General features: G+C 47.6%; 1 protein-coding gene across 1 annotated transcript; it reads right to left on the bottom strand.

The window, feature by feature from the left end:
* Positions 1–330: 330 nt before the first annotated feature.
* On the bottom strand, positions 331–5,354 carry AVPR1A (arginine vasopressin receptor 1A). Its single transcript, XM_075059050.1, has 2 exons — positions 4,053–5,354; positions 331–2,237 (listed from the first exon to the last, which is right to left on the bottom strand). The coding sequence occupies exons 1-2, from the start codon at positions 5,038–5,040 to the stop codon at positions 1,954–1,956; spliced, it is 1,272 nt and encodes a 423-aa protein (XP_074915151.1). The 5' UTR covers positions 5,041–5,354; the 3' UTR covers positions 331–1,953.
* Between the last annotated feature and the right edge of the window lie 7,422 nt (positions 5,355–12,776).

The raw sequence follows: 12,776 nt of genomic DNA, 5'->3' as shown, positions 1-12,776 counted from the left end.
GGTCAAAAAGATAGTCTGTTAAACATAAGCCATTCCACCATGATGTCCTTTGGGTTCCAGTGTTTTGACCACCACCACCACATTAGACCAGATTGCTCTCCTGAAGAACAGAAAATTATAACAAGGAATGTAGAGAGAAGAGCTAAGATTTTCTTTAGCAACAAGAAAACCTAAATACTATTTTTTTTTGAGCTATAATCTTCCTTAGTCTTTGCCTGGAATAGTCAGTGATATGTCTGTGAGCTTCTGGAGTGGACAACAGGTTAAGTATGATCTTATCCTGCACCTAGCTCTATTAATTTCTGCTACCATTATTGCGACAGGCATGCGGCCAGCACCATCCTCAGTGAAAGCCACAGTTGTGGCCCCAATTTTTTCTCTGCTCAAGCAATTAGAAAAGCAATCTTGTTTGTCTGGTTTTGGTGGGAAAGAGAGAAACCTGCTGCTGAGGTTCTTCCTTGCAAACATAAACACGGACATTATGCAGCCGTGCATGTGTCCCACTGCTCTAGCGAGCCAGCTGGGATTGCATCAGAGGTCCTGCACGGTGCCAGGACAATGCCTGGACTTCAGGATGGAGAGAGTTCAAGAAAACGGAGCAGACAGGTAGCTGAACTTCTCAGAGAAATCCTCAGGACTCTAAAATGACAGCAAGACTTATTCAAGGAGCTTCATAACCCAATTTCCAGGCAAAAGACAGACTCCACAGAAAGACATAACAGGATTATTTACAAGCTGTAGGAACTACACTTGACTTGGCATGCATTGTAGTGAGAACAAGCATACCTTGAATGCTTTATAATTAGTAAATGTGTTGTGATGACTTTTTATTGAAGTTTACTGCCGATTTTAAAAGCTATATTGTCATGATCTGCCAAAAAAAAATAATCCCAAAACAACAATATTGATGATTTTTATAAGTTCCCAGAAGACTTGTAAGTTTGATTCTCAAGTCTGTGTTGTGGAATATACTGATTCTTCAGCACTTACCAAACGGCCACATTCTCCCGAATTTATGGGGCTATTTGCTTGACAACCAAGTGTGGCTTTATCCTAGCTATCTTAGGGAACAAAAAAGAAAAGATGCAATTCTTACCCATAAAGCAAGTGGTTCTGGTAGTCAGGATGAATTTTCTTAGTGTATCTGTTTGTAACAGTGCTGAGCTAGTCACAGCTTATCATACTTATTTATCAATGTATTTTTTAAAATTAGTTTAAACAAATCAAAATAGGTGCAACAACACAAAAAATATGCCGTATAACTTCCATTAATGTGAAGGGAAGAGGAAATGTCACCCTAAAAATGAAACCCCACCATACACACACAGACGTTGACAGCACTGAAGGACTTGCCTCCACAGGGGCTGTTAAATTTCACTAACTGAGATTTGCTAGACCTTTACAAGATAAAGCAGTATGATCAGTGAAATTCCCAATAACTCAGAGCCTGTCTAACCATGTTCCTTACCTGGACAGTTAGGACATTCTCCCAACTCTTTTCTTTTTGTGTTTAAGACTAAAATTGTGATCTTGCTCATATCATCTTCTTTCCCTGTGACTTCATCGGACAATCATGAGAAGTTTTAGGCATTAACACTAGAGTGGAGCTACCTCAACACAGGCCAACTGCACTATTTTTACTGCTTTGAACAACAAGCAAACAATGCACTTAGTATTTTAGAAACAACAACAAAAATTAAATAGTAAATTCTATTTAGAAAAATAATTGCTTTATTGTTGTCACACCTTCCTGATCAGTTGCCCAAGTCCTAAATACCTTTCAGAAAATAATTTACATGCTGCAGAATAGCTTCTCAAGCAATGCGGCACATTCTGCCTTACAGCCTTCTTAGTCCTTCCTTGTTAGCACGGCTGGCGCCTTTCACCAGTGAAAAATGCTATGCAGTAACCTTCCCAAGCGCTCTGCAAGCCCTGCCCGCCCCGGGGCCTGTCTCAGGTTGGAATGGGGATGAAGCTGGTCGATTTGGAGTGGGGCGACTCTCTCCAGGTGTTCAGACTGTGGGTTGGGCTTCTGTTGTTGGTAAAAGAAGTCTGTCGCCTGCTGTTGCTGTTTGAATCTTCTTTACTCAGCGTTTGCTTTATTTTTTGGCAGCAAGGGAAGCTCTGTATGCAGTCTTGCAGGAGGTGCCCACTGAAGAACATGTAGATCCACGGGTTACAGCAGCTGTTCAGACTGGCCAACAGAGCCGTGACAGTAGTCGCAGTGTTTTCGGAATCTGGGGGGGGGGGGGGGGGGGGGGGGGGGGGGAAGAAAGCGGTTTCATCATCAAAAGAACATTTGCACCTTTCGGTCAATTGCTTCACTAACCGTTGGATTTATTTTCCTGAATAATTCTAGTTCTAAAAGTTGAGCAGCAGCATTTTAAATGAATAATGAGGACATAACGAGGAAAGTTCTTATTTATGTAAGGCTGCCACTGAAGTCAACAGGAATTTGCCTGAACAGACTTCAAAAAGCTGTGACAGAAAAAGTTATGGGGCAATCCATCCAAAATCAAGCTTTAGTCCGCTTCCACTGATGTTTATCGAAGTGTTGATAAGCTCATGCTTTAAATACTGAACAGACTTTTGTTTTAAAAATTGGTTACCCTGGGAGGCATTGGCAAAATTCCTACTGACTTCCCACTGCTTTCAATAATACTGAATTTTGCTGTAGTCATTTGCATGCTGAAGTGTATTGAATGCTCAAGTAACTACTGGCTTGTGAATCAAATCTGGATTTCAGAGATTGAACAAATTTTACTTAAGGGAAAAACGGAAGTTAGGACTATGCCATGAAACAGTTACGGTCTTCCACCTTCAATAACTAGTTAAATTATCAAATATTATAAATATATATTTAGTCTAATCAATTATTAGTGACCTTTCCTTGCAAATATTGAATCTCCAAAGAAGTATAATCACTGTGTTACACAGTTCCATAGATGTAAAGAATCTCTTCAAACAAACCTACCAAATACCCATCCGTTCAATTAGGTTTGCATTTCCTTTGAAGTAAAAAAAAAAAAAAAAAAAAAAGTATCTATTTGCCTACTGCGAGCCTTTATTTCCCTGTAGGGGTCTGCATTTTAGGCTCAACTTCAGTTCCATATTAGGGGCAATCAGTGCTCTCACTACAGTAAGTGGTAGTTTGGGGGCATTAAAAAAAGTCAAGAAATCATGAATTCCAACATTTTGCTCTGTTGCTTTCTCATTATGAGGAAACAGGGTATATGCTCCTATGTTGCCTGCCCCCCCCTACCTAACAGCCTTTAAACTCACCAATTATTTTCAGCCAGACTGAACAGCGGGACAGGCACCTCCAAAATACCACATTGCTCCTGTTTCATGAGAACCCGATCGTTGACTAGAGGGGCTACTCAGAGGTGGCCGCCCTACGGACAGGCGGGCTTCAGGCTGTGCTCAAGCCCACCACCAGGCAGCAGGGGAAGAAGGCTTAGCGAGTCCCCCGCTCCCATCACTACTCGAGACACACGCGTGTCCGGGCTTAGGAACACCGCAACCCGTCGCTGAAGTTTTATTAACCGGCACCTTCAAACGGCGGAAAACGCCGCTGGGTCAAAGCGCGGCCGCCCGCCCCTCGGTTCCCCTCCGGGTGGGAGCGCGGCGGCTGCCGCCCCTCGCCGGGCCCCGGCAGCCGCCCCCGGCTCCCCCCGCTCCGCCCCCGGCGCCCCCCCCGCGCCCCCCGCCCCGCTCCGGCTGCCCCGGGGCAGACCGAGCCCGGCGCCGCCGCAGCTCCCCGGGGCCGCCCCGTCCGAGGGGGAACGGGGAACGGCGCGGGGGTGGCGGTGGAGGGGGGGCGAGGGGCCCGTTCGGCCCGAGGGCGCCGGGAGGGCGCGCCCCGGTCCCGCTCTCGGCGTCCGCGCCCCGTCGCCCCCGCTGCCCCGGGCTCGGCCGAGGAGCCCGCCCCGCCCCGGCGGAGCCGTCCGCGGCCCCGCAGCGCCCCGGGGAAGGCGAGCCGGCGCGGCCGGGGGACCACCCCGAGGCAGGGGAGCCCTCCCGGCGCCCGCCGGGGCGTCCCCGCCACCTACCGACCCAGGGGAAGCGCTGGTCCCAGACGGACCACATCTGGATGGTGAAGAAGGGCGCCCAGCAGACGACGTAGGCCGAGACGATGACGAAGGTCATCTTGACGGTGCGGATCTTGGCGCGGGAGATGGTCTTGACGCTGCTGACGCAGGGGGCCAGCAGCGGCCCCCGCCGCGGGCCGCCGCCCGCCCGCCGCCCGCCGCCCGCCGCCCGCCCCGGGTGCGTCTTGCCCCTGACGTTGCGCCAGATGCGGTAGCAGATGAAGCCGTAGCAGGTGACGAGGATGAGGACGGGCGCGACGAAGATGCCGCCGGTGATCCAGGTGACGTAGGCGCGGGGCCCCCAGGGCATGATGAAGTGGGCCCAGCAGTCGTAGACCTGCGAGCCGCGCTCCACCTCGCTGAGGGAGAAGATGAAGTACTGCGGGGTGCTGAGCAGCAGGCTGAGCACCCAGGCCGCCGCGATCATCCCGTAGGAGCGCTTGGTGGGCTGCTGCAGCGTCTTCAGCGGGTGGCAGACGGCGATGTAGCGGTCGGCCGTCATGGCCACCAGCATGTACGCCGAGGCGAACATGCCGAAGACCTGCAGGTGCTTGACGACGCGGCAGAGCCCGTCGGGGCCGTGGAAGCGATGGGTCACCTCCCAGCAGAGCTGGGGCAGCACCTGGAAGAAGGCCACCACCAGGTCGGCCAGGCTGAGGTGGCGGATGAAGAGGTGCATGCGGGACGCCTTGCGGGGCGTGCGCCGCAGGGCCAGCAGCACGCTGCCGTTGCCCACCACCGCCACGGCGAAGGTGACGGCCAGCACGGCGATCTCCAGCTTCGCCAGCTCCTCGTCCCGCCCGAAGGGGTCCCAGCCGCCCAGGCTGCCGTTGGGCGACCCCGACCACGCCTCGGGGCTGCCGCCGCCGGGCTCCGCCGCCCGCCACCGGCTGCCGTTCCCGGGCGAGGGGGCCGCCCGGGGGGAGCCGGCGCCGCCGGCGAGGCGCATGGAGGGGGCTGCGCGGGGGGGCCCGGCCCGACCCCCGACCCCCGCCCGCCCGCTCGGCCGCCGCCACCCGCCGCCTCCCGGCTCCGGCGGCGCGGGGCGCCGGGCCGGCCGCCTTTATCCCCCGCCGCGGGAGGCGAGGCGAGGCGAGGCGAGGCGCGGGGGGAGCGTCCGTGCCAGTGGCTGCCCAGCGCCTGACGCCAGCCCCCGCCTTCCCCCGGCCGCCCCCGCCGCCGCGGGAGGCTCGTCCCGCCGCCGCCCCGGAGAGCAGCGCCCCGCCGGGGGAGCGGGGCCGCGCCGCTCCCCCCCCAGAATGCTGCTCCGAGGGGGGCACGGGGGACGGGGTCCGCCTCCCCTTCCTGCCTCCGCCGAGCCCGGCGAGGGGCGGGGGGGGGGCCGGTAAGCGAGGAGGGGCAGCGGGAGGAGGTGGTGCTGCGGCCGGAGAGCTGCCTCCCGGCCGAGGAAAGCGGCGCTGAAAAGTCGAAGTGAGAATAAAAGCGTTGCCGTTCAGCCAGGCGGAGTGGGTGGGGGGTCCGGCGGGGCCGGTCCGCACGGCCCCAGGTCCGCCTCGACCGAAGGCGAAGGGGGTGGTGGGTGAGGAGCGCGGGTCTGGCTCTAAGGGAGATCCCGTCGGCGCCTGCGGCGGGTCGCAGCGGTGCGGGGATAAACCCCAGCCAAGTGAACGGTTAGAAAAGCGAGCGCAGAGTTTGAAAGCAACCCGCTAAACCCAATGCTTCTGAAGGTTTCAGGATTTCACCTAAGACAGTAAATGTCATCCAGGCCGTAGCATATGGGTCTACAACACGTGTTTCTGCAAATACAATCAACATCTCCTCATTTCCTAGAGAATCCCTGGCAGTGGGTCAATTAAATCTCCGTTTTAAACATGTTTCGAGCTGAAGAGTTTCTTTCCTCTTGGTAGAGTGGACTTGGTGCAAAGTCTGGTCCCGTTGTTGTGACCGTGGATTTACACCCTGACTTCACTGGAACCTGAATTTGACCCTTCGTTTACAAACTTCTTCCTCTGGCCACACAAAAATGCGTAAGATTACAACAAAGAAATATTGCATTAGATGCCAATCCTGCTTTGTTTTTAATAAAAATCTCTGGGCCTGCTCATTATGTGATTGCAGTTAAATTTAGTTGCAAAAAATATGTGGGGTTTTCCCAACTGGTTTCACAGGGAGAAGGAAGAAGGGGGAAGAACTAAAGATTGCATCTTCCTTCTTTGATTAAAAAGATGTTTCCAAAAGTTTTTGACTCCAGAAGAGTCTTCCAGCTTGAAATACAAGAAGGTGATATGCTTCCAAACATGCTAGAATTGTGCAAGGCTTTATCCCAGGCTTTTTGCCGCCTTCCGGGCTTGCTAGCCTGTGAGAGGGTGCACGCACCCATGCCAGCCTGCCACTACCCTTCCTTTGCTCGGGTCAGTGGCAGCAGTCTAGGAGGACACCTGCTCCAACAGTGCAAATACTTGGCATGAGCTTTTCTGTAAAAAGCTGCAAGAAAACCCCCAAACCTGGAATACGGACAAAAAATGTGGCTGTTTCCATTCATCCCTTGCTGCTGTGGTGGTGACTTTTGCTGCCTTCAGACAGTCTTAGTCTCTTCTTCCATGGCAAAAGAAATGCTTTGAGCAAGTCAAAGGCTCAGGATTTTAATCCTGGGAAATTGATGATGATTTGTATTCTGCAAGATCACTTTTCACCAAGAAGTAGGGGGCTTTCAGCATAATATTATTCAGGAAAACTGACAGTTTTGAATTGTAACTACTCATAGTCAAAACATGAGCGTCTGCCAGGTTTGGCAAGAGTTGCTCTAATCATTAGAGTTGCAAAAAAAGCAATATAAGCAAAAAAAGAAGGTCAAGCTTTTTTATCAAATAAATTCCTCATGCAGGATGAGGGTTAAAGCACTGCTAAAAAAAAAGGAGGCCTGTTTATTTGTAGAGGATTCAGCTGTCATGTTAAATAGCACATAAACCATCTACACAGATACGAACAGCTGTCTCCTGTGATCTGTCTCCAAGTTCAAAGTATCTGTACTGCTCCCTTCCACAGACAGTATCTACTAAGTAAGGCTGAGTTTGGTAGCCCTTCCTAGAGAGCCACGAGACTTAGATACTGCAGATCCCAAACTTTAAAATCACAGATTTGGGAACCAAGTATGGGAGAAAGCCTATGTGCTGAGTGAGGGACTGCTAAAAGCTGGGGACACCAGCGGGGCAAGCAGACGTCCCAGCCGTTCACCATCCCCGGCAAGGAAGTGTCACCTCGAGGCAGGCAGGAGGGCATGGTGGACTCAAAGCAGCCTCCTGAAAAAATGCCTTGTTTACAGCCTCTATTGGTCTAGCTTTTTGGCTACCCGAGCAAAACTAAGCAGAGAATTGCCCCCAAACTGCTTTCAAAACAGATCAGAAGTCTAAATTCAGGGTTCTGAAAAGCCTGTAGTACAAGACCAAGAAATGAGTATGATTGAGAGCAAACTCCCACTCTGGAAAACATGGAACTAAGAAACCCGCCATAAGAGACAGGTCTTCAGGGTTAGCCCTCAGGATTCGATCTGCAAAAGCCCAGTTCCTTGTCTGGAAACGTCTAAAAGTGGCCAGGAAACACAGAGCCTTAAGGTTATGCCCCAAGTTTTCTTTTGGTTATCACCTGAAACCACATCCAGATCCAGATTCTAGTATTGGTGCACATCAGAAATTGAGTCTGACCATCCCTGTCGTACTGCGTTTCTTTCCGTGATGGAGGCTGAGTGTGATAGTCAAAGCAGTACCGCAGAGCAGCCTATACAGCTAAATGTCACCAGAAGCAGCAGCGTGTTGCCCTTCTTCTACCTTTGCCTCCTCCGTTGCAGCCTTGCTGACCTGGCTGATAGCAATCAGGGCCTTTGGGAGTCAGGGAGTTCAACCATTCCCTTGCAGAAATGTTAACACAGCAGCTTCCCGGCCTGTCTTGATCTCAAGGCAGTGAAGGAAACAGGCATTTGGAGGGACTATAGGCCTTTGCACGTTTATAACCTTGCGGAAGGAACATACCAAAAAAACACGGTGAAAGCTCCTGCCTTTCCACATTGCGTCATGTTGATCAGACTTCCAGCACGTCCAAGGTGCAATAAAATCTGTCTGAGACAGTTTAACTACAGCCTCAGTTGGCAATCTCTCGTTTAATCTGAAGGATTAAAATCACTGGGGCATAAATCCACACATTCATTCAACATGGTCATTGGCAGACAAGGAAAAATTTAGAACTGAGCTTCCTCATGTTATATCTACTTTGTGAAATGGCATAACGTCAGACTTTCCAGACCTGAAAGAGACTTAATATACATTTTGCACATCTACAGACACTGCTTCAGTGTTTTTGCTTTAAGCACATAATCAGCAGTTTTATCTCTCAGTTCTCTTATTTCAGAGATGTTAAAGGCTCTTGTTGATTATCTGTAGTATGCCTTGAGCCAGTTTTTAAATTACTCCTATCTAGAGTTTCATTCTATCTGTAACCTACTGTTTCTATCACTGTGTTAACACCTACCTTATGCTTCCTTTTGCCTTTTACAAGTTTTGATTCATCTAGGGGCAATTTAATAATGATTTTTGTGTTCTCTCCTAGTTAACATACACTAAGCCAAATGAAGGGAAAATATTTTATACAGTTTGGTGGCAAGAGTAATCAGTAAAAACAAAGTGAAATGGACATTTATAGTTATTCATGTGATTTCTTCTCAGAAAACACTTGACATAGTGAGATGTGACTCTTACAAAAATATTTAATACTAGCAAAAGTTTTCTTGAGGCATTTAAAGTAGTAGGAAGGAATACAGACAATCTATGCATGACATAATTTTTCTGAGGGATTTAACTGCAACTGACAGTGACACTATCAACTGATTCTAGGAAATGGTCCATCTGTGTAAAAGCTAGTCATTGTACAAAATTGCCTTATTTATCCCGGAACTATGCCAAGAACAGAAAGCATTCTGTATTCTCAAAAATACACTGGCAGGGTGTTACTGCTTCATAATTTTAATTGAAAGAGACCCACTTAACATTTATGGAATAAAGGGAATAATGCTTCTGATAATGATAAAATTAATTTTAGTAGCTATCCTTAAGAAACATATTCTAAAGCATTTTTTAATTAACTGGGTTTGAAACCATGTATGTCAGTATTCTTATGGTGATCATTTTGAAGAGTATGCCAGTATGGAATATTGGTGATTGATGCAGAATACTAACACAACCATTAATGTTAAGAAAACACCACTCAGATCATCTGTACTGAAAATATTGTGGCAGTTGCACTCTCACAAGCTTGGTAGTTCAGGGTTCTACCATCACAGTCACTTTATCACCGCATTAGTGAGAAAGAGCATCCAGTCTTTCTAACAGACCAGAGGACATCCAAATGCCAGCTAGTCTTACAGATGCTTATGGGACATCCATTGTTCCAAGGTCTACGGGACTATCCTCTGTGAGACTGTCTTCTCCATATAAAGCCCAGTCCTCTCTGGAACAAAGCTGGCTAAAAATGTTTTCATCAAAATGCTTTTTCATTAGAATGCCGGTTTGTCAAAACTGCAGTTTTTCATAGGCATCTATATAATAGCTTTGGGAAAAACCTTTTCTTCATTCCCACCCATATTGTGGGTAAAAATTTAAAAGGTTGATGGAAATGGAAAGAGTTATTGATATGCCCAAAGGGAATACTTTATCATGTCCATACTGTAGGCGGAATTTTCTGATGTTACTTTATTGGCCTCGTGCTTTGTGTTGCTGCCTGAGGGAAACCTCTAGGGAGGAACAGGGTGTGCAGTCCAAGGGGCTCAGTAGAGCTCACGCTTGATGTTATCCAGGTTTTGCTCGTGGCGATCATTGTGCCTCCTCGTGAGTCTCCAAAACAAAAGGACTCCAATCCATGATTGCCACAGCTCTACACAAAACTTTGATGATTGTATGGACTAGCACAGGCTTCTTCAAATCCAAGTGTAATGCATAGTGTATAAGCTGTTCTAGTCCTTGTGCAGCTGCGTGATAAATTCTTGGAATGGATGAGACATGGCAATACAGAGTGTCTTTCATCATTGCCTTAACACCCACGTTTAGGATCCTGAAAGCTGCAGATGTATTGCGCTCTTTACCTGCGCTGTGGCATGCAGCATGTTCAACATGCAGAAGCAGCAAAGAGCACGTTCCCTACCTGCTTCCAGTGCGTCTTCTCTTATCACATCTGCTGTCCCTATCTGAGCCAGCAACAAGCTGGCAATGCAGGCAGCACACACTTTCTCCTCTGCTCAGGCCTCTCCGGAGATAAAACAAAATAGATGGTGGTGTTGAGGAAGGCAGAGAAGGATCAGGCATTGAACATCAGAGCGAAGAAAGCTGAAATACAGGGCAGGGAGGTAGATGGATCTTGGAGCAGAGTCTGGAGGGTAACGCGTGAGGACGTGAAAGGAGAATCCAGGCCAGGCAAGGAGAGGCAGCCCTGTGTCTCGGGCACGGGCACAGCAGAGATGCCCTGGTGCCTCCACCTTAGTTTCTCACGCTGATGAGGTAGATGTGGGGCTTGAAGAAGACTGGAAGAAGCAGAGGGGAAAAGAAGGAATGAGTAACGGTATTTAGATGGTGCATTGAGTAACTTTGCTGCTGATTTCGTTGTTTTTTTTAAATGCGTGTGGGTGGAGAATGGTAGCAGCCTAGGTTAAACACAGCAAGACTCTTGCATAGGTATGCAAATTGCTGTAAGCTAAATTGTACTGTGGCAAGTACTTAGACGAGGAGAACTTCCTGATGTTAATGACTGCAGCTTCAGTGCCCTTTGAGGTATTCTTGCTTTATACTTTAAACAGTTTATAATTTTCACTCCAAACAAGTTGTCTACCTGACAGTTTTAAGCAGTCTCTCTTTGCACTTCCTTCATCATCATACTTAGCAGCTTTATATCATATAACATTTTACTTGTTCCTTTTATGACCAGAGGAAAATTTGTCTGCTTCTAGGATAAAGAAGGATAATAAAGCTATAAATTTTAGGGGATAGGAGATACTAATGAACCAACTAACATGGCAAGAGAGGAAAAGCACTCCCATGAGATATAGTGAAGCTATAAGCCAAAGAATATAATTTTACGTCCAGTGAATAAACTTTTTTTAATGGTTTCTTGGTGAGTTTTGCCATTACATTGCTTATGCTTAATTTGCCAACAGCAGGATTAGTAAACCGTGTGAAATGGCTTGTTTGGCCTCCAGAAAACAGGGTTTATAATTTTATTTTTCTGCCAGCTATACAGGGAGTAACACAGGTGATAGCAGTAGTGTAGCTAGATCCAGATCACGTACAGATAGGGCAGAGGAGTAAAGAGACTTTGAAACAGAATTCTGGAGTTAGAAGCCAGCACATGGAGATTTCCTGAAATTTTCTTAGGCCCCTAGGAGGATTTATATATGAACCTTTTCAAAAGGAAAGGAGAAGAAACTTTTAATTGCATTTGTCCAAACCTAAAAATGAAATCTTCCTAGAAGTGATCCTTATGGAAGGCTTTCACCAGTGTTTGCTCCCAGTGGCCTCTCATGAATGCCTGTATCATTTACTGAAGAGCAAATGGCACTGTTTCATACTGGTTGTGATTTCCTCTGGATCTTTTCGAACTGGTATGGAAATCACTGTGTTATGCATTTCATCTAGGGAAGCCCTGGGAATTACCAGGAGAGTATGTATATGGAAGAGTGTAGTTTGTGTACAAATACAATAGCAATGTCATCAAGAACAAGCCTTTGAACATTGCACTAGTTAATTTCAAGACATTGCAACTGCAGGAATGGCAGTAAAATATGTGACCTAAAACCACATTTGTGCTCAAATTCTTATAGAGGTCAGAGCTGAATAAATTGGATATGCCATATGAAAGAAAATTCTTTAACCTCATGGACTTCATGTTTAAATCAGCTGCTGTTTCTTTATTTCAGTCCTTCCTGTCTTCTGTCTACAATGTTGCAATAGAGCCTTAACACTTATGCCCCTACTTGTGAGAATCCTGATTTTCTCTACTTCTTTCACCCTGAATAACATGGGTCATCACTATCTTATTATCTCAAGTGAGTTCAAGGAAATGCTTGTCCCTGTTTTGAACAAGTCAGCATCCTTCATCTGTTTCTGCCACTGTCACCGCCACCACCACCAGTATGAGAGGAGATCCAGTTAAAGAGAGATGATCTGATCTTCCCCAGGAGGCTGAGTCTGTTATTTCGGGGGCAAGTGTATCCCTACAGCTGCCACAGAACACGCCTCTTCTCTGCCTGTTGCTAGTAAAGCAATTAAAATGCCTCTTAAATTAGTACTTTCAATTAATATTTATAGTGTACTTCTGCTTAATATTCATGTTGATTTGTACTAATGTTACTTACTTATTAATTCCTTGAATTGATTTAGATGAGCAGACTGCCATTGTCGGTTCCTGGACGTGGTACAATGTCTTTAGCCCTTGTAAGAACACAGCTCCTGAGGGAGTGTGACTTAGTGTAGCGCTCTTTTAATAGAGCCTCCCCTTCTGCTGCTTCATTATTACCTTGTGCGTAACAAACATTTCTGAGTTATGGAACTAGCAGGCACCTTACTAGCAGGAATCAGCAGCTTTGTAGAGAAGTATGTTCCAGCCCACTCACTAGAAAAACTCTAAGCTTGTAGGGTAGCTACAGAAGACAACAAAATCAACAACTAGAAAGGGTAAGTTACCTAAAAT

This window comes from Buteo buteo, chromosome 28 (genome assembly GCF_964188355.1).
Source record: "Buteo buteo chromosome 28, bButBut1.hap1.1, whole genome shotgun sequence".
Taxonomy (NCBI): domain Eukaryota; kingdom Metazoa; phylum Chordata; class Aves; order Accipitriformes; family Accipitridae; genus Buteo; species Buteo buteo.
The sequence above is the reverse complement of the archived record's forward strand: the minus strand, read 5'-3'. Positions and strand labels throughout refer to the sequence as shown.

Bases quoted from the DNA above. Each gene is read 5' to 3' on its own strand.
- AVPR1A (XM_075059050.1), bottom strand. From the start codon at position 5,040: ATGCGCCTCGCCGGCGGCGCCGGCTCCCCCCGGGCGGCCCCCTCGCCC. The intron at 2,238-4,052 runs GTAGGTGGCGGG...CCCCCCCCCCAG, and splicing joins CCAGCGCTTCCCCTGGGTCG to ATTCCGAAAACACTGCGACT.